This window comes from Mobula hypostoma, chromosome 21, assembly GCF_963921235.1.
Source record: "Mobula hypostoma chromosome 21, sMobHyp1.1, whole genome shotgun sequence".
NCBI classification, from domain to species: domain Eukaryota; kingdom Metazoa; phylum Chordata; class Chondrichthyes; order Myliobatiformes; family Myliobatidae; genus Mobula; species Mobula hypostoma.
The window spans coordinates 22,985,520-23,010,125 of NC_086117.1; the positions used below are offsets into that span (position 1 = coordinate 22,985,520).

The following is a 24,606-nucleotide window of genomic DNA, read 5'->3' on the forward strand; positions in this document are numbered from 1 at the left end:
ATTTAGTAATTATTGAGGAAAATGTTGCCATTGCAAGTGTAAGTTGTTAATGATAACTAAATTACTCTGAATCAGTAAATTTGCTGTTGTTTCACTACAGGGTAATCCAGGATTACAGGGTTTGCCTGGAATGAGGGGGAAAATTGGGATACCTGTGAGTATTTGATTATTTCTCATTCTTGCTATTTGGATATACATGTCACTTTTTACTAAGGCCTTTTTAAAATATCACAGCCATTCGAAACCTCACAATTTACTTGATATATATTTCAGCTTCAGAGATGCGTAAAAGTGCTTCTTTATTAAAACTATTGTACACTCTTTGATACAAATGTTTGATGTAACAACAATATTTTTCTTCTTTTGATTTGAAGATTCAGATCAAAAGTGACTGCTTCCATAATTTATTTGCTCAATACCCGTTTCTCAGGCATTCTGCAGACAAAGAAAATCACTGTACTGCAATATTAAGCAGTTTTTCCATATATTTCTCAGATATTTAATGATAGCTATTAATATCCTATGGCCTTTCTGGTTCAAAATAATTGTGTATTTTAGCCCTGCCCAAATGATGCAATGATGGCACAACATCCAAGATTAATTGAGCTTAGCAATTAGCTTGCAGACGTTTCACTGGCTAATAGGCCAAGCTTACCAAACGCCACAACATCAAATACCTCAACCCGAGCTACCAATATTCACCACCATCCTATCTAAAATTAATCTCCAGCAACGTTTTTAACAAAAACACAAGAAAGTCTGCAGATGCTGGATATCCAAAGCAACACACACAAAATGCCGGAGGAAATCAGCAGGTCAGGCAGCATCTGTGGAAATGAATAGACAGTCGGCATTTCAAGCTGAGACCCTTCTTCAGGACTGAAGAGGAAAGGGGAAGGTGCCAGAATAAAAAGGTTGGGGTGAGGGGAAGGAGGTTGGCTGGACAAAGAGAGGTAAAGCCAGGTGTGTGGGAAAGGTCAAGGGCTGGAGAAGAATGAATCTGATAGGAGAGGAGAGTGGACAATAGGAGAATGGGAATGAGGAGGGGACCCAGGGTGAAGTAATGGGCCAGATGTGAAGAGATAAATGGTCAGTGTGGGGAATAGAGGAATGGGAGGGAAGAATTCGTTTACTGGAAGGAGAAATCAATATTCATGCCGTATTTTAAGATTATTGATTTGATGGCCAAATTGTTCGTATACTCAGAGAGAAAACAGCTTCTTATGAATATTGAAGCTCTGTGGCAGTGTTTGTTAGAGAAATACTTGACACTGAGTGGATAGCAAAAGAATGTATGTTCATAATGAGGTTCTAATGCATGATCAGGCCCTCTTGTATTGTTCATGGATTATGACTAGTATGGGGGTTCCCATTATTCCTCACTCCCCTATGAATCAAACAGGTTTATTAATACGCCACATTCCTACTAAGACCATAGGCTGATTTTTGCACAACTCTACAATACGCTTCTTAAGTAAACTGATTTTAGTTGGGATCCTTAAGATCATATCATTCAGATTTCAGTAGATCCCTTCTCAAAGTCTAGCTGCCAGAGGAAATCCTGCAGGTGAAGAAATTTTTCATGTTCAATAGATAAGAAATTAGTAAAAACAGGAGAAAGACATTTGACGAAGGAAGTAGTACACAGCGTCTTATCCACCCAGGTTTTGCAGAGACCCACTTTCTTAACGCTCCTGATATTGCAACGTTGAAGGAAACCATCTGGAAAATTGGGCGTGTACTGGCTTGCAGCATCCCATCATGCCATTCCCCATATTTCCCTGCAACCTTTCTCCTCTCGCGTGCCCATCAATTCCACCTTGTTTCTCCTTCACCTACCACTAAGGGTAATTAATCATAGTCCATTAATCTGCCAGTCTCCATACCTTTGGAAGATGTTTGTTGGGGCAAAGTCAATGTGGCTGCCCTCCCGTAAGGTTAATTCCATTCGCACCTGCTGGGATTTGAATCCGTTCAACCAAAGAGAGAGGGGGGGGACAACATTTTACCTTGTCCAACAGGAGTTGTTGAGGGAGATCATAGGACATGATGAGCCGTCAATACATGGTGAAGGTCTGGTGATTCTCTAACAATAAACCCACACCCACTGTGCTAGACAGAGTGCATCTCTGAGCAGCAGCGGGGGCGGGGGGGGGAGAGATGGGGAGAGGAATGGTGTACCCACTCATGAATATTTGGACTTGAAAACCTAGAATGAAACAATGAAGAGCAATACAAAGTGGAGTGGTTATGTGTTTCGGTTCTTATGTACTTACTTCATTAAGGAATTTACTGGAATTGAGAAAACCTCCTCTACAGGATGCATAAGATCAGCGGATGGATCCATACTAACAGATCCAGATAAAGTACGTGAGAGGTGGATTCAGTACATAGAGCAGCTTTTTGAAGATAATAAAGGGGAACCCCCGATATTAAACACCCTAATTCTGGCTCACCTATTACCAAAGGAGAAATAACTAAAGCAATGAAAAGCATGAAACATGGTAAAGCCACTGGACCTGATGAAATTTCAGTGGAAATGATACAAGCCCTAGAAGATCTGGGCATAGATATTCTTTTTGAGCTGTTTAATGGCATATATGAGTCTGGTGTATTGCCTGACGATCTCTTGAAATCAGTATTTATAACTTTGCCAAAAATTCCTGGAACTATTGACTGCGAAAATTATGGAACTATCAATCTTATGAGTCACATAATGAAGATTTTGCTGAGAATTGTTCTGAGTCAAATTAAAAACAAGTTAAGACCAGAAACTTCTAAACTGCAATATGGATTTATTGAAGATAGAGAAACTAAGAATGCAACTTTCATACTATGAATGTCTTCAGAAAGGGCAATTGAATATCAAAATGATGTCTTTTTATGTTATATTGATCTCACTAAAGCATTCCCCAAAGTGCAACATGAAAAATTATTTCAAATTCTCGTTAAACTAAACATTAATGGAAGGGACCAACAACTGCTTCAAAATTTATATTGGAATCAAACAGGGGCGGTAAAAATTGATGATAATATGAGCAGTTAGACTAAAATTCAAAGAGGAGTTAGGGATGCGTTGCCTCAACGGAATTATTTAATATCTATAGTGAAATGATTCTCAGAGAAATAGAAGACCTAGATGGGATAAAAATTGGAGGTGTTAACATCAATATAAGATATGCAGATGATACCACCCTGATAGCAAGTGCTGCAGAATACCTACAAATCCTCCTAGACAAAGTAGTACAAACAAGTGCAGATTTTGGTCTAACCATCAACTGTAAAAAAAACAAATATATGGTAATATCAAAACAGCAGGATACTCCCAACTGCCAATTGTACATCGGTGACCAAGAGATTGAACAAAAGACCAACCTTAATTACCTTGGTAGCTTTATATCACAAGATGCTAGAATTAGAAATAAAAAGAAGAATTGCCATTGCCAAAACCAACTTCCAAAAAATGAAACCCATTTTTACCAACGTACACATTTCTATGACAACAAGACTTAGGCTACTAAAATGTTACATCTGGCCAATCTTGCTGTATGCTTCCGAAACATGGACTATAACACCAGAACTCCAAAGAAACTTCGAAGCAACAGAAATGTGGTTTCTTAGAAGAATGCTGAAAATATCATATAGAGATAGGGTAACTAATGAAACAGTACTCCAATGTGCCCATACAAAAAGATCTTTAATGAGAACATTAAATGAAAGGAAACTTAAATCCCTGGGCCATGTCACCAGAAGGGAAGAAATAGAATGCCTTACATTACAAGGCCGTATGCCTGGGAAACGCGGACGAAGAAGGCAAAGAAGAAAATATGTGGACACTGCGAAAGAACTAACAGATCTAAGTGTGCGAGATATTGACGCTGCGAGGGATCATTCGACGTGGAGAGCTATGATCGCCCAAGCGTGCAACATGTAAGGCACATGAAGAAGACTTCATTAATAATAACCTCAATCTTTCCACATGTTTATTGCTCTTCCACCATGTATCAAGTAGCTCTCTCTTAGATGTAACAATCAGTGATAACATCCATTCAGTTCTCAATTAGCACTGATCCTTCACAAAATTCAAACCATTCTCTAGATCAGGGGATCCCAATCTTTTTTATGCCGTCGCCAATATCATTAAGCAAGGGGTCCGTTGACCCCAGGTTAGAAACCCCTGCTCTAGAGTCTCTCTATATTTAAAATACCATTGTACTCAACACAACCATAGTACAGTTAATGCCCATGGACAAAGTGAACTTGTAAATTGCCCTGATTTTGCAATTGTATTAGTGATGAACCTATTGCCACTTGTTATCACCACATAAGTGGGGCTTGGGAGTTCAATTTCAACATTTAATAGAAGTTTGGATAGATACGTGGATGGTAGGGGTATGGAGGGATATGGTCCCTGTGCAGCTTGGTAGAAGTAGGTAGTTTAAATGGTTTGGCATGGACTAGATGGGCCAAATAGCATTTTTCTGTTCTGTATTTTTCTATGATTCTATGAGTGACAGTAACTTCAGGATTTCTGCTGTCAGTAATTCATCTTCTTTCCATAAGCTGCTCTGTTTAAAGTGTTTTTCAACGCAATAAGGTTACATCAGTTGAGCTGGTGTGTGGTTAAAATTGTTACCAACTAGCCTTCCTGCAAAATATTTTAAAATAAGTCAAAATAAAAACAGTAAACACTGTAAATACTCAGCAGACCAGGCAGCATCTGTGGAGAGATAAACAATTAACGACCCAAAGAACCTTTGTCAGCTCTAAAAATAGAGGCACAGGGAACAAAGGCAAGAAAATAGTTATAGTCTTTATCAGTTAGTTTCAGCTAAAGTATCATAGATTTAATGCATTTATTTGATTTGTTACTTACATTAATTTTTCAGGGAAGAATTGGAGATAAAGGTCCCACTGGAATATCAGGACCCCCTGGACTTGAGGTGAGCTTAAAGATATGTTTTAAAGGTTCCTTATAAGATTCCAAATAAGCGGTTACATTCTTTCTCACCCCTTCACTGCCCCTTCATTGCCAAACTGCTTGTATAGCATACAGTGCTTGATCATTGGAAATTTTTACTGACTTAATATTAGCAAGACTGAAATAATTTTGCCACAAATTATGTTGCTTTGCCACCAAGTGCCTGGGATCTGCCTGAAATGAAATGGAACGATTCAACTCGCAGGCCAAAGTGAGCGTCTGTTCACGTGGCTGAACCATTACAAAAAACATCTATTTCCACCCCTGCAAAATCGCTCTGATTTATACTGAAACCCTCTATTATTTCAAGGTTTGTTATCTCAAGGTTTGTCTGCCCTCCCTTGTTCTACCCTAAACTGAAAGAAGTACAAAATGCAGAACACTGGAAGACCCAGTTAGTCAAGCAGTATCTGTGGAGGCAAAAGTTGTAAGTGGACATTTTGGGTTGAAACCACGCAAGGAACTGCCTGACAGTAGGACAGGCTCTGTGCTGTTTTGGGAAGGAAATGTGGGAAAGAAAGTTGATGTTGGAGGTGATCATGAAGCAATGTGAGTTGCGTGAGATCCACATTCTACAGGGCTGATAGCTGAATTCTTCATCATATAATCTGTGCTGACGTCTCAGTACTGTCTACAACACAGATTCCCAACCTGGGCTCCACAGACCTTTTGCTTAATAGTATTGGTCCTGGCATAAAAAGGGTTGGGAAGCCCTGGTCTGTAAGGTATGCTACATTGTCAAGAGTCAGAGGTTTACTCATTCATATGAACCCTCCCTCAATATTCCGGCCCAAATAAAGATAAAATTTCACGTAAATATTTTGACAGAGGATGGAAAATTTCTCCTGGTTCTCCCAGCCAACCATTATCTCTGCAACAATCATCTTTGTATGCAACAATTCTGTACAAGAGGACGAAATTTGGCTCAGCATTTAGTATTCTCTCACAGCTTGCTTAATGACTCATTTTATAGTCTGCTAAGCTAAATTCTACAGAACTCGGTGTGCAGGCATATAAAATGGCAAGCTCTCATGCCCTGACAAGTTAAATTTCATACTTAAGAATTCTGTTAGTCATTAGACATCTTAACGTTGTTAGCAAGACTCATTAAGGAGGACAGATGGTCATCCAATTCATCCTTGAAGGAAATGGGATTGGCTTGATTTTATTCCTTCTTAAGATGCAGGCGTTGTTGGCTGCTCTGCCCCAGTAACAAAGGATTCATAGTGATAAACATCCAGTCATGTCAGAATTCAGCCAGAATTAGAAGAAAGCTTGGGGATGAAGGTGCTTATCTCCCTATGCTGTCAAAGTTGTGGGTTTAGGTAGTGCCACTGATGATGGCACCCTGCACAGTAACTGCTCTTCTGCACTGTGGTGTTAATACCGATTATGCAGTTCAGTTTCTAGTCAAGTAGTGATACTGAAGATATTGATGGTGAGTGAGGGACTAGTGACAATTGATCTTAAAGAGCTAGAGGTTATTCTCTTTCTTGTTGATGATTGTGTGTGACGTATCAACCCAAGCCGGTGTGTCGTTTAGCTCCCGCTATTTGTGGGGATGGACTATCTCATTATCAAAAACACAAGAGCCTCTGCTGATGCTGGAAATCCAGAGCAACGCACACAAAATCCTGGAGGAACTCAGCAGGTCAGGCAGCATCTATGGAAATGAATGCAGTCAACATTTCGGCCAGAGACTCTTCATCAGGACGGCCTCGACCCGAAACGTGGACTGTTTATTCATTTCCATAGATTCTGCTTGACCTGCTGAGTTCCTCCAGCGTTTTGTATATCTCATTATCAAGATGCTTTGAATCTAATTTCTTAATCTTGATTAATACTTGTGGAGACAAAAAGTGAAGAAAAAACTGAAACAAGACAGGAAAATGATGTAAATTTAAAGTAAGAAACTACTTGAAAAGTTGTACTTACCTAGTTGTGAATAATGATGGAAAATTAAACAGCTCACGGAAGAAGCTGCTTCAAGAACATTCTCATCCTGAGTAATTGAAAGTTCCAACATGTAATTGCTAAAAAGAAGGGTGAAATACAGTATTCACAAACTTGGACATCTAGAAGTGCCATAAATCACCCATCTTGGCTTCCTCCTGAATTCCCCATCATCATTAAAAGATAGTTTTCTGACAATTGAATTCCTTGTGCATTGTATCAAGAAACAGTTATAAGTGCCAGGCTTTCGAATTAAATTATATCTGGCAGTTGCAGCAACAACCCACATTCCAGAACAAATCAGACCTGTACTGTTACAACGTTAACATCTACTCTGGTGATTGGAAAGTTTTCTTGTATGAACCATTCACAAAAAAAATAGGGTGTATCTAATTTGCGCCGAGTAATGGAATGTGTTGCGGTAATTAGCAAGCAAGTTTATTTGTGGAGCACTTTTCAAACACAAGGCAGTTCAAAGTGCTTTACGTAGAACAAGATATAAAAATCAAACATCAAATTTCAGACTATATATAGGAGAATAAAAGCACACAAAAATAGATATGATAAATAGAAGTTACAGTGCAGGAGATTCTAGTTAAAAGCTACAGCGAAAAGAAAAGTTTTAAGCCTCAATTTAAAGTTGAGGCAGACTCCAAATCCTCTGGAAGGTTGTTCCAGATGTATGGAGCATAGTAACTAAAGGCAGTTTCATCATGTTTAGCTTTGACCCGGGGGACGGTAAGCAGACCTGCCCCAGACGTTCTGAGAGTTCGGGGAAGTTCATAACACAGCAAATAGGTGGAATCATAATTCAGGTGGCACCTACTTACCAATAACTTGCTCAGCCACATCCAGTGTGGAATTCTCCTCAACCACTCGGCGACAGACCTTATGACACAGACCAAGGAGCAGAATTTCAGAGATGAGGTGAGAATGAGCAGCCTTAACCAAGCCAGCCTTTATCCAACTGTGGCACAAGGAGTACTCCTTAAAATGAACTGGAAGGAAAATATCTGTAAATGTACCTCAGACAAAAAGGAGATGGTTGAGGTTGCTGCGCCTGGCAATAGGGCCATCACTATAGGATTTCCACAGGGCAAGGTGTTCGCTGTAATGCTGTTCAACGACCTCCTTTACATGATCAGAACTGGGAGAGTTATACAGAATTCAGTTCTATCCACAACGCCTCAGCAAACGAAGCATTCTGTGTCCGCGTGCAGCAAGCATTCAGATCAGAGTTAACAAGTGGCCAGTAACATTCGTGCCACTAAAGCAGTGGTTCTCAGTGGGAGCCAGGTCGGATTTCATAGGGACCACAAGACAAAAAGAAGAAACTAGGGGCCACAGGAGATTCTGTCTGCGATGTGATAAGTTTGCTGTTTTAATGAAATATTGCTAAAATGTATAAATAAAGAAGAAATAAATCTACGTCTTTAATTTAATTGCAAGCCTGAATGAAATGAATGGGAACGTATGCTAAAAGATGCAAACGAGGCAGCAAAACAGCTTAGCTTGTGTGTTTGGGGTGGTGGGGGTGTGACACGTCAATCATTATCTCTGCTCCCGCACAAATCACCATTCACACCCCGCAAGATGGTCCACTGAGCCCCACTCCACATCCCCTCCCCACCCAAATCACTGATTAGACAGTGAACAGGCGGACAGGTAGTGATATTGAAAACAAGTTTCCACAGTTCTGGAAGAAAGCAAAGCTGTTTCTAATTGGATTTCCCGCTTCTTATCCAGTTGAATGTGGTTTTCAGTCAGCCTCTTCACCTGCTACCAAAACCCTGTAACCGTCTTGATCACAAACAAGAGAAAATCTGCAGAAGCTGGAAGTCCAACCAACACACACGAAATGCCGGAGGAACTCAGCAGACCAGGCAGCATCCATGGAAAAAAGTACAGCCAACATTTCGATCTTGATGTTGTGAAAAGAGGCAATTTTCAAATATCTTCAAACAAGTTGCAAACAGATATTCAAAAACTCACTAGTTTGCATCAGTCACAAGGATCTCACTAAATACCCAAAATAACAATATTAAGTGCACTTTTGTTGCTGGTTGGAAGAATATTTTATATATTTTATAAATAAAGTATCCTATTAAAACCTTTGAAATAGTTTTATTTTTCATATACACCTGTAATGTTATATATATAACTTGTTAAAACATAAATATTGACTCTGGAGTAAAATAATTAGTGCATTTGACCAAAAAAACTTTAGAATCCAACGGGTTCTATGGAGGGTGGGGGGGGGGTCATAGAGTTAAATAAAAGTCACAAGTGGAACACAAGCAAAAAAAAAGTTGAGAACCACTGCACTGAAGTACCACATAATGACCATTTCCAAAATGAGAGCTTAACTACCTGCCATTGACGTTCAATGGAATCAACATCGCTAAGTCCCATTCATCAAGTTGATCGCCTGCAATTTTGAAGCTAGTGAGTACAAAACAGGAAAGCAGGCAAGTCTTTTGAAGTATGTTCTCAGGTAGCTGCTCCCCCTACTGGAAAATAGTGTTCAAAGTGAAAAATATTTTGAATGCAGAATAATAAAATTGCTTTGTTTCTCAATAAAAAATACTAATTGACAGCAAAATAACTGTGTGACCTTTGAAAAAGCTATCAGCTTTCTTGACCCTCCATTGCTTTGAAATTATTAGGTGGCTTGTACAACCTACTATTTTCCACAGAAAATACCTTAAAACATTGAAGGATTAAGCCATTGCAATTAATGCTTGCTACAAACGCAGTTTCTGAGTGGCTGACTCTAACTCTATTTCTGCTGATTATCTGATGTTGAACTACACAACGCAAAATCTTGTGTTGTTTTTGACTGTGAGGTAATCTTCAGCATGTCTACAAGTTCCTAACTGCAGCAATGTAAATTTTTCTTCAGTGGATCATTGGGTAAGGCAGCTCATTCAGACTCTTTAGTTAGTCCCAACATTTATCTTAATCTCTGTCGGTCTGTATTTCAATTGCATTTGCTCATCTTTGCTTCACATCCTTGGATGTGTTTCTGTTGTCTTCAGTTTTGAAAGTTAGGCAATCAACCTTTGTCCTTGAACGCCCCTCCAGAGAACTCATTCTCCTTCTCTTTCCCTACCCTGGTGGACCCTAAAATTTTGAACGTTTTAAACAGGTCTTTTATTCTCAAGTGGAATATGACCTATCTTATGCAGATATCTCCCCATTAAACCCTCCAAGTTGCATCTCCTTCAAATTCAAAACTTAAGCAGGTATTCATGTAATTGACCTTCTGATTGTTGAGCAGGGGCCTGTTCCCGACCAACAACTGGACAGGAATGTTTCGGATTGCTTGTAGGGTTACTGAACCTGTTTTAGGGGAATGAGCACTGAGCCATGAGTTGCCAGTCATTTCCTTTACTGTTTCTGCATTTGACAAGGACTATATTAACAAATGATTTGCAACACATTATGATACCATATCACGACATAATAAATCACAGTTTTAACCACATAAACCTTTCACTCAAACAGGACAACTAATGAAAAACATTCATTTGCACTATGAAGTCATAAACAGTTTGCACTCATATGCTTTTGTCAAGGCAAACAATAAAAGCATAAATGCTTTTTTAAAAAAAGTCCCCTCTTTCTTTGCTTGCATGTGAACTGCAGTGCATATGTTCTCAATTTGGAACTCAAATTGTGACTTATTGGCCTTGATTATAAAGTTGGTGTTGAGGAAATAGGTCACGTGAGCCCCAGGTTGGAAACCGTGACATTTGGATAGGTGAGCTGAAACAAAATTGATGGGTAATTGTAGTTTTTGTATCAACCAAGGTACTATAACAGTGAGAGAGCATGATGCTATTATAGTTCAGGGCACTGGAGTTCAGAGTTCAGTTCTGGAGTCCTCCGTAAGGTATTTTGTATGCCCTTCCCGTGAGCACCTGCATTTCCTCTGGGTGATCAGATTTCATCCCACAGAACATAGACATACCAGTTAGTAGTTTAACTGGTCATTGTAAATTATCCTGCGATTCGTTTGTTATGTGCTGTGTCGAATGATGTAGGTAAATATGGCCTTTCCATGATTATTCTTGGCAAATTTTTCTGCGGAAGTGGTTTCCCATTACCTTCTTCTGTGCAGTGTCTTTACAAGATGGGTGACCCCAGCCATTATCAATGCTGTTCAGAGATTGCCTGCCTGGCGTCAGTGGCATAACCAGGACTTGTGATATGCACCAGCTGCTCATACGACCATCCACCTCCTGCTCCCGTGGCTTCACGTGACCCTGATCATGGGATTAAGCAGTAGCTACACCTTGCCCAAGGGCGACACCTCCTTTGGTAGACACATAACTGCACCCCGCCACTCATTATTCTGTCATTAGGCTGATAAATAGATGTGTTGCTGGACAGTGTGGCCCACTGAGCTGGAAGCCTGCTCTACTGTATCTCTAAATTAATTAATTATTCATGGTTAATTAATTCAATATTCATGGTTCAACAGTACAGTGAAGGGGCACAGTTATGTGATGGAGTAGCAAGTGCAGGGTCGAAAAACTGCAAATCAACATCAAGACCAATATTAATTTTACCCAACTGCACAAATAAAATATGAAAGAACTTGGAACATGCTGTATAAATATTTGCCAGAGGTTAATCACGTGGAGATGTTCAACAAGGAAAGGGAATTCAGAGTAAAGGGAAGATGTTGAGTAGTGTGGATGATCAAAGGGATCTTGCAGATCCTCAAAGATATATCCTGTTAAAGCAAATGAGATGCCTTTATTAGCTGAGGTATAGAATAATTGGTTGTGCAGGAATTGGGGGATAGGAACACTTGGGTGAAGTCAGCATGGTTTTGTGAAAAGCATATCATATTGCACCAATTTAATTAAGTTTTTTTTGAAGAGGAAGTATTATAGAAGAGAGCCTCTTTATTAAGTTTTCTAGTGGGAGTATGATTCTACATTCAAAGGTTATTTGGATAATAAAATATCATGATGCCAGTGAAAATGTATGATATTGTAGAAAATTGTCTGGTTGGAAAGGAAATGAAGAATAGGAATAGAAAAGTAATTTTAAGTTTAGGAAGATGTTTTAGTGGTGTGTTACATGGATTGGTACTGGTGTTTGTATAAATCTAAGTAATTCTGGTTCGGATTTATTTATTACATGTGTTTTGAAACATACAGTGAAATGTTTCATCAACTTGGATGAAAGCACCAAGGGATATGATTGTTAGATTTGTTATCGACACAAAAATAAGTCAGGAAGTTAAGTTATGAAGAGGATATAATAAGACTGAACAAATATATGTGTTAAATGAGTGAGTAAAGATATGATAAAAATATACTCTAGAAAACTAAGAAATAGTCCATTTTGCAAGGGAAAAAAATAATAATTTATCCACACATAGCAAACCTATCACAAACAAGAGAAAATCTGCAGATGTTGGAAATCCAAGCAACACACATAAAATGCTGGAGGAACTCAGCAGACCAGGCAGCAACGATGGAAAAGAGTATAGTTGACATTTTAGGCTGAGACCCTTTGAATATGGCTGTAAACTTTGTTGGCACGTGGCCTATGCAGTGCCGTCCTTCTGTTCTGTAAACTCCACTCATAATAAAAAGATACATAAGATACAAACATAACCATTACTAGAGAGAAAATTCTTGGGAAACTGAAATTTCTGAAGGTAGATAAGTCACCCGGACCAGATGGTGTACACAGCAGGGTTTTGAAAGAGGTGGCTGAAGAGATTGTGGAGGCGTTAGTAAAGATCTTTCAAGAATCACTAGATTCTGGAATGGTTCCAGAAGACTGGAAAACTGCAAATGTCACCTCACTCTTCAAGAAGGGAGAGAGGAGAAGAAAGGAAACTATAGACCAGTTAGTCTGACCTTAGTGGTTCGAAGATGATTGTAATCGATTATTAAGGATGAGGTCTCAGGGTACTTGGGGGCACATGATAACATAGGCCATAGTCAGCATGGTTTCCTCAAGGGAAAATCTTGCCTTACAAATCTGTTGGAATTCTTTGAAGAAATGACAAGCAGGATAGACAAAAGAGAATCAGTTGATGTTGTGTACTTGGATTTCCAGAAGGCCTTTGACAGGGTGCCTCACATAGGCTGCTTAACAAGCTACGAACCCATAGTATTACAGGAAAGATTCCAGCATGGATAAAGCAGTGGCTGGTTGGCAGGAGACAAAGAGTGGGAATAAAGGGAGCCTTTTCTGGTGAGCTGTGGGTAACTAATGGTGTTCCATGGGGGACAGTGTTGGAACTGATTTTTTTATGTTATATGTCCAGGATTTGGATGATGGAATTGATGGCTTTGTTGCAAAGAAGATAGGTGGAGGGGCAGGTAGTTTTAAGGAAATAGAGAGGTTACAGAAGGACTTAGACAGATTAGGAGAAAGGGCAAAGAAGTGGCAGATGCAATACAATGTCAGGAAGTGTATGGTCATGCACTTTGGTAGAAGAAATGAAAGTGTTGACTGTTTTCTAAATGGAGAAAAAGTACAGAAAACTGAGGCACAAAGGGATTTGGGAGTCCTGTGCAGGATTCCCTAGAGGTTAATTTGCAGTTTGAGTCTGTGGTGAGGAAGACAAATGCAATGTTCGCCTTCATTTCAAGAGAAAGAGGATGTGCCAGAGCTTTTGGAAAGCATCAACTTGGATAAGTCTCCAGGACTGGATGAGATGTACCCCAGGCTACTTTGGGAGGTGAGGGACGAGATTGCTGAGCCTCTGGCAATAATCTTTGCATCATCAATGGGGACGGGAGAGGTTCCAGAGGATTGGAGGGTTGCAGATGTTGTTCACTTATTCAAGAAGTTGGAGTAGAGATAGCCCAGGAACTTACGGGCCAGTGAGTCTTACTTCAGTGGTTGGTAAGTTGATGGAAAAGATTCTGAGAGGCAAGATTTATGAACATTTGGAGAGGCATAATATGATTAGGAATAGTCAGCATGGCTTTGTCAAAGGCAGGTCGTGCCTTACAAGCCTGATTGGATTTTTTGAGGATGTGACTAAACACATTGATGAAGGTAGAGCAGTAGATGTAGTGTATATGGATTTCAGCAAGGCATTTGATAAGGTATCCCATGCAAGGCTTATTGAGAAAGTAAGGAGGCATTGGATCCAAGGGGGCCTTGCTTTGTGGATCCAGAAATGGCTTGCCCACAGAAGGCAAAGAGTGTTTGCAGATGGGTCATATTCTGCGTGGAGGTTGGTAGCCAGTGGTGTCTTCAGGGATCTGTTCTAGGACCCCTACTCTTCGTGATTTTTATAAATGACCTAGCTGAGGAAGTGGAGGGATGGGCTAGTAAATTTGCTGATGACAGAAAGGTTGGGGGTGTTGTGGATTTAGTGGAGGGCTGTCAGAGGTTACAGCCGGACATTGATAGGATACAAAACTGGGCTGAGAAGTGGCAGATGCTGTTCCACCCAGGTAAGTGTGAAGTGGTTCATTTTGGTAGGTCAAATATGATGGCAAAACATAGTATTAATGATATGACTCTTGGCAGTGTGGAGAATCAGAGGGATCTTAGGGTCCAGGTTCATAGGACACTCAAGGCTGCTGTGCAGGTTGACTCTGTGGTTAAGAAGGCATACGGTGCATTGACCATTGACCATTTACATACAGCTGTGTAAAACCCTGGTCAGAGCCCACTTGAAGTATTGTGCTCAGTTCTGGTCACCTCACTACAGGAAGGATGTGGAAACTGTGGAGAGAGTGCAGAGGAGATTTACAAGGATGTTGCCTGGATTGGGGAGCATACCTTACAAGAATAGGTTGAGTGAACTTGACCTTTTCTCCTGGGAGCCGTGGAGGATGAGAGGTGACCTGATAAAGGTGTATAAGATGATGAGAGGCATTGATTGTGTGGATAGTCAGAGGCTTATTCCCAGGGCTAAAATGGCTAACACGAGAGGGCATAGTTTTAAGGTGCTTGGAAGTAGATACAGAGGAGATGTCAGGGGTAAGTTTTTTATGCAGAGAGAGGTAAGTGCATGGAATAGGCTGCTGGTGATGGTGGAGGTGGATATGATAGGGTATTTTAAGAGACTCCTGGATAGGTACATGGAGCTTAGAAAAATAGAGGGCTATGATAATACTAGGTAATTTCTAAAGTAAGTACATGTTCAGCACAGCATTGTGGGCCAAAGGGCCAGTATTGTGCTGTAGGTTTTCTGTGTTTCTATGTATAAAATCCTGAAGGATCTTGGCAAGTTGGATGCAAAGAGGATGTTTTCTTTGTGGTAGAATCTAAGGTCACTGTTAGAAGTTACGAGGTCACCCCTTTAAGTCAAGTTTGAGATGGAGTTTTTCTCTCAGAAGGCTGTAAGTCTTTGCTAAGTACTTTCCCAAAAACAGGGTCTTTGAATATTTTTAAGATAGATACAAATTGAAACTCGGTAAGTAAGGGGATGGGGTGTTACTGGGCGGAAGGCTAAGAAGTGGAATTGAAGTTATAATCAGATCCTCATGATCCTTTTGAATGTACTCATCATCATCATGTGCCTTGTCGTATGACGTGGGCGATCGTGGTCTGAGTTCTCCTTAGAGTTGATCACCACGTTATATTAAAGATGAGATTGCACTGAAGAGAGTGCAGAGAAAATTAGTAAGTTTCGAAGATTGAAATATTTTAACTATAAGGAAAACTGGATAGGCTGGGAATGTTTTCTTTGGAATCGAAGTGACTGTGGTGTATGAAATGTTTCAGAAATTGCACGAAGGATCTGTTTCTCACAGCACTAAGGTCAAAACCACGGGAAAAGAATTACAACAATTGGTTGAAGGATTGGATGGGAGCTGAGGAGAACAGTTTTCACCCAGGGGTGGGAGGGATCTTGAACACACTACCTGAAGTGTTGTGATGGCAGTAAACCTCATCCCGTTTATAAAGAGGCATGAGCTGGAGGGTTATAGACTGCGTTAAGTAACTCTTTACGGACTAGCACAGGCACGACAGGCCAAATAGCTGTATTTCTTTTGTGATTTTTTTATGCTCTTTCACATCTATATTCTGTCAGTGTCATGAAAAGATTGTAGTTTAGGTGTTGACACAACCCACATCTTTCTGGCACTCCCTACGCATGTACCTTGGATTTGCATTGCCCTCTACATCATGAAAAATGGCAGATAATGTAACAGCTTTAATTTAGTAAAATAGCACAAGGCCTTTGTTTGTTTATTTATTTATTGAGATACAGTGCGGAATCGGCCATTCCAGCCCTTTGAGCCTTGCTGCCTAGCAACCCTTGATTTAACCTGAGCCTAATCATGGGACAATTTACAATGAACAATTAACCTACCAACCAGTATGCCTTTTTGGGTTACGGCAGGAAACCCGAGCACCCGGAGGAAGCCCACACAGTCATGGGGAGAACATACAAACTCCTTACAGGTACGGTGGGAATTGAACCCACGTCACCTGTGACGGTAAAGCGTTACGTTAACCATTATGCTACCGTGCCACCTCTTACCTTGTAAAATTTGATTCTGAGTCACATAAAGCGGTACTCATGAGAAGGGACCAATGACCAGATGGTTGCTTTTGAGGAGTGAAGGATAGTGAGGCCGAGAGGTTTCGAAAGGGAGTGCCAATATTTATACGCAGCAGAAGACAACAAGCACTAATTGTGGAGTGAGAAAAGAAGTTGCACAAGAGAGCAGAACTGATGGGCGCAGATATTTTGGAAGAGTACGATGTTGGAGATCGTAGCCATTGAGGGATTAGAATACAAGAATAAGAAATGTAAAATCCAGGCAGTGTATGACCAGGAACATTTGTGGAATAATAATAAAATAATAAAAGCCTGATATTTCCGTATTCTAAATAAAAATTAGGTCAGGCTTTGGTCTGTCTTGGTCTGTTTGATGTTTTTGTTGGATATGGACTAACAACAGCTGTTACCAATACTGAGTGCCTCTTGTTCGCTGAGCAATATGATTTATTGAGTCATTGTTTCTGTTACCAATGATAGAAGAATCCATGTCTTCTATTCCATTTAGAAAAATTTTTTTACATGAAAACATCAATAAAAAAGGATTGTATTACAGGACTCACAATATCGAAAAGCCAATACAGGAATTCCCATTCAACTTTGAAATGATATGCAAATATGTATGAACAAACTAATATAAACATTATTTTGCAAATTCATCTTTGAAGTTCTGCTTTCCTTCCCTGCTCTATAGCGTTTATCCATTTAAGAATGGAAGCGTTTTTACGTTACAAGTATTAGAATGCTAAAACAACAGACCAGATAGTGCTTGATCCAGTCCTTGCCTCAAGTTTTCACTCTATGCTATCCCTGTCCCTGTAGCTTCATTATCCTTTCATTTCCTCACATATTCACCCGAGCTGGAAGCTTTGCTTCCGGGGACTATGGCTATCACTAGGTCTCAGGCAAAGGATTAGAGATCCCACACTATCGACACTTAAACTGTCTGAAAATAAGACCATATGAATTAGGACATTTGGCCCATAAAGTCTGCTCCAGCATCCAATCATGGCTGATTTATTATGCCTCTCAACCCCGTTCTCCTGCCTTCTCCCTGTAACCTTAGAAACCCTTACGAATCTTGAACTTATCAATGTCCGCTTTAAATATACACAATAACCTGGCCTCCACTGCCGTCTGTGACAATGAATTACACAGATTCCCAACCATCTGTCTGAATAAATTCTTCCTCATTTCTGTTGTACATGGACGCCCCTCTATTCTGACGTTGTGCCCTCTGGTCCTAGACTGTGCCACCATTGGAAACATCCTTTCCAGGTCCATTCTATCTAGAAATATTCAATATTCAATAGGTTTTAATGAGATCCCTCCTCATTCTTCTAAACTCCAGTCAGTAAAGGCCCTCAAACGCTCCTCCTTTTCATTCTGGTGAACCTCATATGAACTCTTTCCAATGCAAGCATATCATCTGTCAGTTAAGGGGCCCAAAACTGCTCACAGTACTCCAGGTATGGTCTGACCAATAACTTATGAAGCCTCAGCATTGTATCCTTGCTCTTACATCCTAGTCCTCTCGAAATGAGTGCAACCCTTACATTTGCTTCCCTTATCACCGACACTGGAAAAGGAAGGGTCTCGGCCTGAAATATTGACTGCTTATTCATTTCTGTAGATGCTGTCTGACCCACTGGGTTCCTCCAGAACTTCGTGTGTGTTGCTGACATTTAAGTCAAGTTTTATGATGTTTCATGCTTTAAGTATACATTTGCCAATCCTAAGTGCATCAAGTCTATCCACATGTGCAGCAGTCTTATGTCCATATTTTGTAAGCTCACAAATTAGTAATCGGAGTTAAGCTCCTGCTAGTCCTCATGACTAAGCAATTTTTTTAGCTTTATTTTGAGCTGCAACTTTTTTTTTCTTTGCGTCCCTCTTTATTTTTATGTTCCGGAGCCTCAGCAAGGAATTTAGTTGCAATTCATAAACAATTTGTTGTCAACAGTGCCAGTTGCATGGTCCTAGACAGTATTAGTTTATATCGAAGAGAAGTTGGTTCAGGGACGCCATCAGTGCCAGATAAATCTGATTTTGAACTGTAGGTAGGCTCCATCGATTGTATATAAGTGTCTTGGGGCCAATACAACAATCCCATTTTAAGCCAAGAAAACTTTTAGTTGGATCCGAACCAAGATTGTTTGGGTCCAGTTTGTTCATTCTAATTATGCTTTAAAAAAAGTTAAAACTACCTGTGGTGTTTATGCTGATGGATACAAAGTCACCAATATATCAAAAGTGGTGAGACATGTAGACATTGAAATAATGAATGTTCTGTGAAGTGCAGTTGAAAACTATAATTGCTGTAAGTCATGTTTTCTTTGGGCTGAACACATTTTTTTTAACTGAGGGATGTTCGTGAAAAGGCCTTGGCAAGTAGGTCTATCAGGTCTGCTGTGATTCAGGTCTATACACATCAAACAACAGAATCAGTAAGGTAACAGAGCCAGGTGTTTCCATAACCCAGCAGGTCAGATCAAATGTCTGTAGTCCTACCACATCCTGTTGGGGATATGATGCACGTCTGAGCAATAGACTTGAGGAAGAGTGTCTAAGAACAACACCAACTTAAAAGAATGTAGATTGTTGCCTAGATGTGTTTCTGTCCAGAGTAAGAGTCCAACCTGGATAACTACTACCCTGTTAGTCTGGAAGGTGTCATCAACAGCACCTCCAAAACCATGACATCATACAATACAAAACAGCCAGCTTGCCGAGAGTGCCATCTTCCACTTTAAGTATTAACTCCTTTCACCAGTAGTTCAGCACTTTCATTAACACCACAAATGCACCTCTTTCTTTGATAGCGTCTCCCAAACCCATGATTCAGTCACGATGTTTGACGAAGTCAGCAGGTACATGGGAGTGGCTTCCAACTTCCAACTTCCCTTTCATTGACTTCTTCATTTTTTTGTGTGACAACTATGCTGAGTGCCTGCCTAGATGTTCAGATTTGCATCACTAATTAACTTCCTCCCGTATGACGTCAGGGAAGTTATGTTCCGTGTTTACTTATGGGCACGTACTCCGTCATGGGCACTAGCCTCTCCAGCGTCTGGGATATCTTCAGGAGCAGCACGGAGATCATTTAAGACCACTGAGTTTTAATTAATTATAACTATTTGTCTCATAAGTATATTTTGTAGCAGAACAGCAATTAGAGGTGCACAATATTGATATCATGATGCTGTTAACTAATTGTGCCCACCAAACAAAAGTTATTAATGTGGGCTTCATAATGAGATGAGATAGATCCACAGAACTTATACACTCAGACAATTCCATCATGGGTACTTGCCTCTCCATTATCCAAGGCATCTTCAAGGAGCGAGGCCTCAAAAAAGTGGCATCCATCATTAAAGACCCCCATCACCCAGGACTTGCCTTCGTCTCATTGCTGCCACCGGGGAAGAGGCATATATACACTCACACTTTAACTGTCAGTTTTATTACTAGGTATTGTAATGTACTGCTGTTGCCAAACAACAAATTTCATGACAAATGCCAGTGATATCAAACCTGATTCGGATTCTGATTCTGAGAAAATAACAATCACAACTTAAGGACCCCCTATATCCATCAAACATAAATTTATAATGTTAGAAGTAATTACTTCCAATGATGTAAAATTACATGTTTTAAATCAACTGGAAGTTTTACGTTTGTGAAATATCTTTGTCATTTTGTTATACTCCCGAAACCTGTCTGTTGGGTTACAGTAAACTAGGTAATGGAAAGAGCAGTGGCAAGTGGTAGTGATATGGTTCAAAAACAGACTAGTTGGTTAACAATGTAATCACTGATATTAAACTTGGATTTTCCCTAAATTTATGTCATGCATAAAATTATGTCATCAACAATGATGCTGAGGTCTGGAAAGGTAATCAAAATAATCATTTTCTAAAGCAGTAGTTCCCAAACTTTTTTTGGGTTATCGCCCCCTTGTCTCCTAGACCACATCCCCACCGCCCTCTTCTCACTTTCCAGCAAGTAAAAACTATAAATAATTTTGATTTATGATGCACAGTAAAAGAAAATAAGAACTGCAAAGTCAAAGCAGTGACAAATAATTGCAAAAATTATTCAAATCTGTTTAAAGCTACAAATAAAATTATTTCTTTATTTAATTGTAGTAAAAACAACTTTTATCAACAATTTTAGAGCATACATTAGTTGTCCAACTATTCACGACTTCATTGCTCTTTCATCTTTCAATGAGGTGGATGTGCTTGGTGCAGTGATATCAGCTCCTCAACATCAGGCTGAATGTCACTCAGAAGCGTCTCCAGCCCCCAAGTTCAGTCATTTGCAGTCTGTTCCATTGCTTTGAAAGAAGTTGAGCAACTGCACTGAAACCACTCTCCACCAAATATGAAATTGGAAAGGCAATAAAGAATATCTCGACCTTTTTCCACAGTGCAGGATAGTGTTCAGAGATTTCTTTCTGCAACCAAGAATCTGGGTGTGGTTTTCTTGACCCTCAGTTTCAGCTCAAAGTCATTTTGTAGAGCGATCATTTCTTCTTCCATCCTTCCTGTTAGTTCCTCATTACAAATGTTTAGGAATAGATGTATTAATCGATCTGGGATAGAGAGAAGATTCTTAAACTTCTCTGACATGTCTTTATGCAGCTCACCCAAGGGAGGGCACAGTGTACTTGAAGTTCATCAGCAGGAATTCTTTCTTTCTCTTTCAACTCAAGAGTGGCTCAGAAATTGGAAAAGGTTATGATGGCCAAAGTTGCACTTAAATAGAGTTATCTTGGACAGAAATGTGAAGATGACTGATTTGGCTTTGATGAAATCCACATTGTTTCCTTGAAATAGAAAATTAATTTCATTAAATTTTGCAAATTGAGGATTGATTTCATTAAATTTTGCAAATAATTCTGACAAATAAGCAATGTCATGCCTAATATTTTTGAGCTGATTACTGAACAGAGCATTTGAGTGAGTCTTCAAAGAATGTTATCAAGGTTTCCAAAAGTGCATAAAAGCATCTCAGGCAGTTTCCTTTGAGAGCCATCTGACATCTGTGTGCAACAGCAAGTGTTGAAGCTGTTCATCATTCTCAATACAAAGCTCTTGAAATAGTTGAGAATTAAGAGCATGCAACTTGATTTTATTTACCGCTGTGATAACAGTATTTAATGTTTTGTGCAGCCATTCACTTAGATGCTTTGCAACAAAATGTTACCTGTGAATTACACAGGGAATGGTAAGTATTTTAGGTACAGCTTTTTCCAAGAAAGTTGTAACCCCACGGTAGCATCCTGTTATTGATGGTGCCCCATCTGTTGTACAAGCTAGAATGTTGGTGAGCAGAATGTCCTTCTCTTTGAAAATATTGACTCACCCTTCATGTCTGTTTCTAGTCCCCTTGCAAATAACAACCCTTGAACCATACTTTCATCTTTTTATGAAGTAAACATAACTAAGAAGCAAAGATTTGTTGCCTGGCAAAGTTGACTCATCCAACTGCAGAGCAAACTCTGAAGTCTAAGCATGTTGCACAATGTGTTTTCTACATTCTCAGACACTTTATCTATTTGTCTTTGAACAGAGTTTTGGCTGAGTGGGATTACTTTAATTATTTGATCTGGTGATTTATGCAAAACTGTACTCAGAACCTCCTCTACTGCTGGTAGAATCAGTTCTTCCCCAATTGTATGGGGCTTTCCAGATTTAGCAATGAGCAGTGAAAATTTGTATGAAGTACAAAATCCATCACTGTTTTATTGTGGAGTGCTGGCAAACATGTTATGAAGTGTTTTTTTGTTTCTGAAAGTTCTCACAAAGTGACTAAAAATAAGCCAGGTTTTTGTTCACTTTATTAGAGCGTATTCTCTTCAAGTTTTCAAGGAGCCTAGATGCTTTCATTGCCTCAATTGAAAAAAAAAGACTTTTTTACACAACAGACACGTTTGCTGTTGTTGGTTACTTGGTGCTGGTATAAATCCATAGTTCAGGTACTCCATACTACATTGTCTGCTCTTCTACCTCAAGCGCTGTGATCAATAAAGGGGAAGTTATGATCAGGCAAAATCTGACTCTTTGCCTTAAGTACATAAAGTGAGGCAACGATATCTCGCTTGGGCTGTGGGCTAGAGAAATGCGGTCAAAACCATTCAAAAGGGCAGATTCTGAACTTTACCCCACTAAACTTGTCTATTGTCTATTGAACGCCATACCATAATTCACAAGATTTGTGTCACTGTATGATTAGAGTATGGGAATCATACTCACTAACAATCTAGTACAGTAGTGAATGGCAATAATGCATGGGCTGGGCCCAGAAATAACACAATTTCTTCAATCCAGATTTCTCATGATATGCAAAATACAGGTGTCACATTGCTTTACAACAACTATAATGCACTTCGAGCAAACAATGGGTTAGCAAAAAATGAGGTGATTATGTGACTATTTTAATCAATTATGAGGCCATGAGGATCAATGCTTATAATAAGTCATTAATTTCTTAAATTAAGCCTGTAACCACTCAAATGCCCCCCTTGTTACCAAGGGCTCACCACCATTGCCCACTTTGGGAGCCACTGTTTTAAAGAAATTATTAGTCTTTCTCCTCTGTTCTTCACTCCTTCTACTCATTATTTGCTCTACATCTATATATTCTTCTTGTTATATTGCATTTTCCTTTGTTTCTGTGATACTTTTCTACATTTCTCTCTTTTTTTCACTTTTCTCTTGGCAGCCAATGACTATTCTAGCATCCGCATGCCTGCTAAAGTTTCCAAGGGACATTGCATGCTAGAAAGCTCATAGATAGTCCAGTTATTTTAGCAATAGTACATTACACTCTCCTCTCATTTCTGTAGTGCTTTACTAAAAATTATTTCATAAGCGTTCCCTTGGTTTCATCTTTACAATTATCATTTTAAAAAATTTAAATTATCAATTGTCAAAACTTTCTTTAAGACGAAGTACTGAACTGTTTCCCTTTTAATTGCATTAATTCTTTCTCTTTCACTTGATTTATTCTTTAATTTTTATTTTCTTACTCTGTCTTCTCTCTATTATTTTAAATTCTGTTTTCTCATTTCTCTCTTCCCCTTCTGAATTCTTGTGCATTATTTCAACACAGAACCCCTCATACTTCAGCCAAAATTCCACTTGCGTACAGACATTGCGCACAGATTTAATAATTTGATACGTAAATATGTGAAACTAAAGAGAATAGCTTTTTCAGATCAGTTGTGCAGAACTGCATGTAATGGGCCAAATCAAACTGGATTTGGCCAAGTGCCCAGGCTCTCCATCCGCAGTTTCTGCCAATCCATGCTTTCTTGGACATGTCACAGAGTATTGATCAAACTGACTGCCCACACCCAGAGGGTCTGATGAGGTTAAAACGAGACCTCAACTTTAAGTTACCCTTGGGTTGCTTACCCAGACACCTGAATCTCCTCGACAGTCCTTGACAAGAGGCAAAGCTGGGGACAAATCTTTGTTATTCTTAATAGTTTTTTTAAAAAATTAATATGATTTCTACAAATACTTTTAAATTCTGTGCCAATTCTGGCCAAGCAATATTTGGACAGGTGGATTCCAGCGAAATGCTGGAAAATCCCAGCAAGTTACAGTTCCATTGTTTGGATTCCTTGTCTTGGACTTAGAACAAGTTACAGTTCCATTGTTTGGATTCGTTGTCCTGGACTTAGAACCAGTCTGCTTACATTTGAGCCCCACTTAACTTGGAGAGGTTGCTACAGCAAGCATAATCGGCCAATGTTGTTTGTAATCTTCTCTGACTGCAAGTTAAAATGTGCAACAGCTATTGACCCAGCCCTTTAATAATTTTCAACATTTTCTGTTGATGGGCAGCTATATATGCTTCAGTGTGTATCAGCCAGCGTTACCCATATTCAAACACCAAGTATTTTTGTCAGTGGAAGATCCTGGTGACATTTGCATCCCACAGTCCAATGCAGTCTGAGCTAAATACAACTCTATATTGGTCATTGGCAGCTCAATTGCTAGAAGTTAATTGGGACATAATTTCTATCTACTAGTATTGCTGAAAAGCTGTCCAATTTTCTTCAGTGTTCCAACATTCTCTGCAGCATCCATGCAGTCATAGTCTTTTATGGTGTGAAATTCTAACTCTTGAGAAAGATGCGGTGTGTTTATCT

At 39.5% G+C, this 24,606-nt stretch overlaps 1 protein-coding gene across 2 annotated transcripts in view; it reads left to right on the plus strand.

The window, feature by feature from the left end:
* col27a1b (collagen, type XXVII, alpha 1b) overlaps positions 1–24,606 on the plus strand; it is a 483,649-nt gene that overhangs the window by 236,509 nt on the left and 222,534 nt on the right. For both annotated transcript variants that reach the window (XR_010021219.1, XM_063073617.1), the window contains exons 18-19: positions 101–154; positions 4,890–4,943. Coding sequence is in view for 1 of the 2 variants with exons in the window: in XM_063073617.1 (XP_062929687.1) it covers positions 101–154; positions 4,890–4,943 (108 nt within the window). In the remaining variant the exon portion in view is untranslated. The remainder of the gene's footprint in view (positions 1–100; positions 155–4,889; positions 4,944–24,606) is intronic.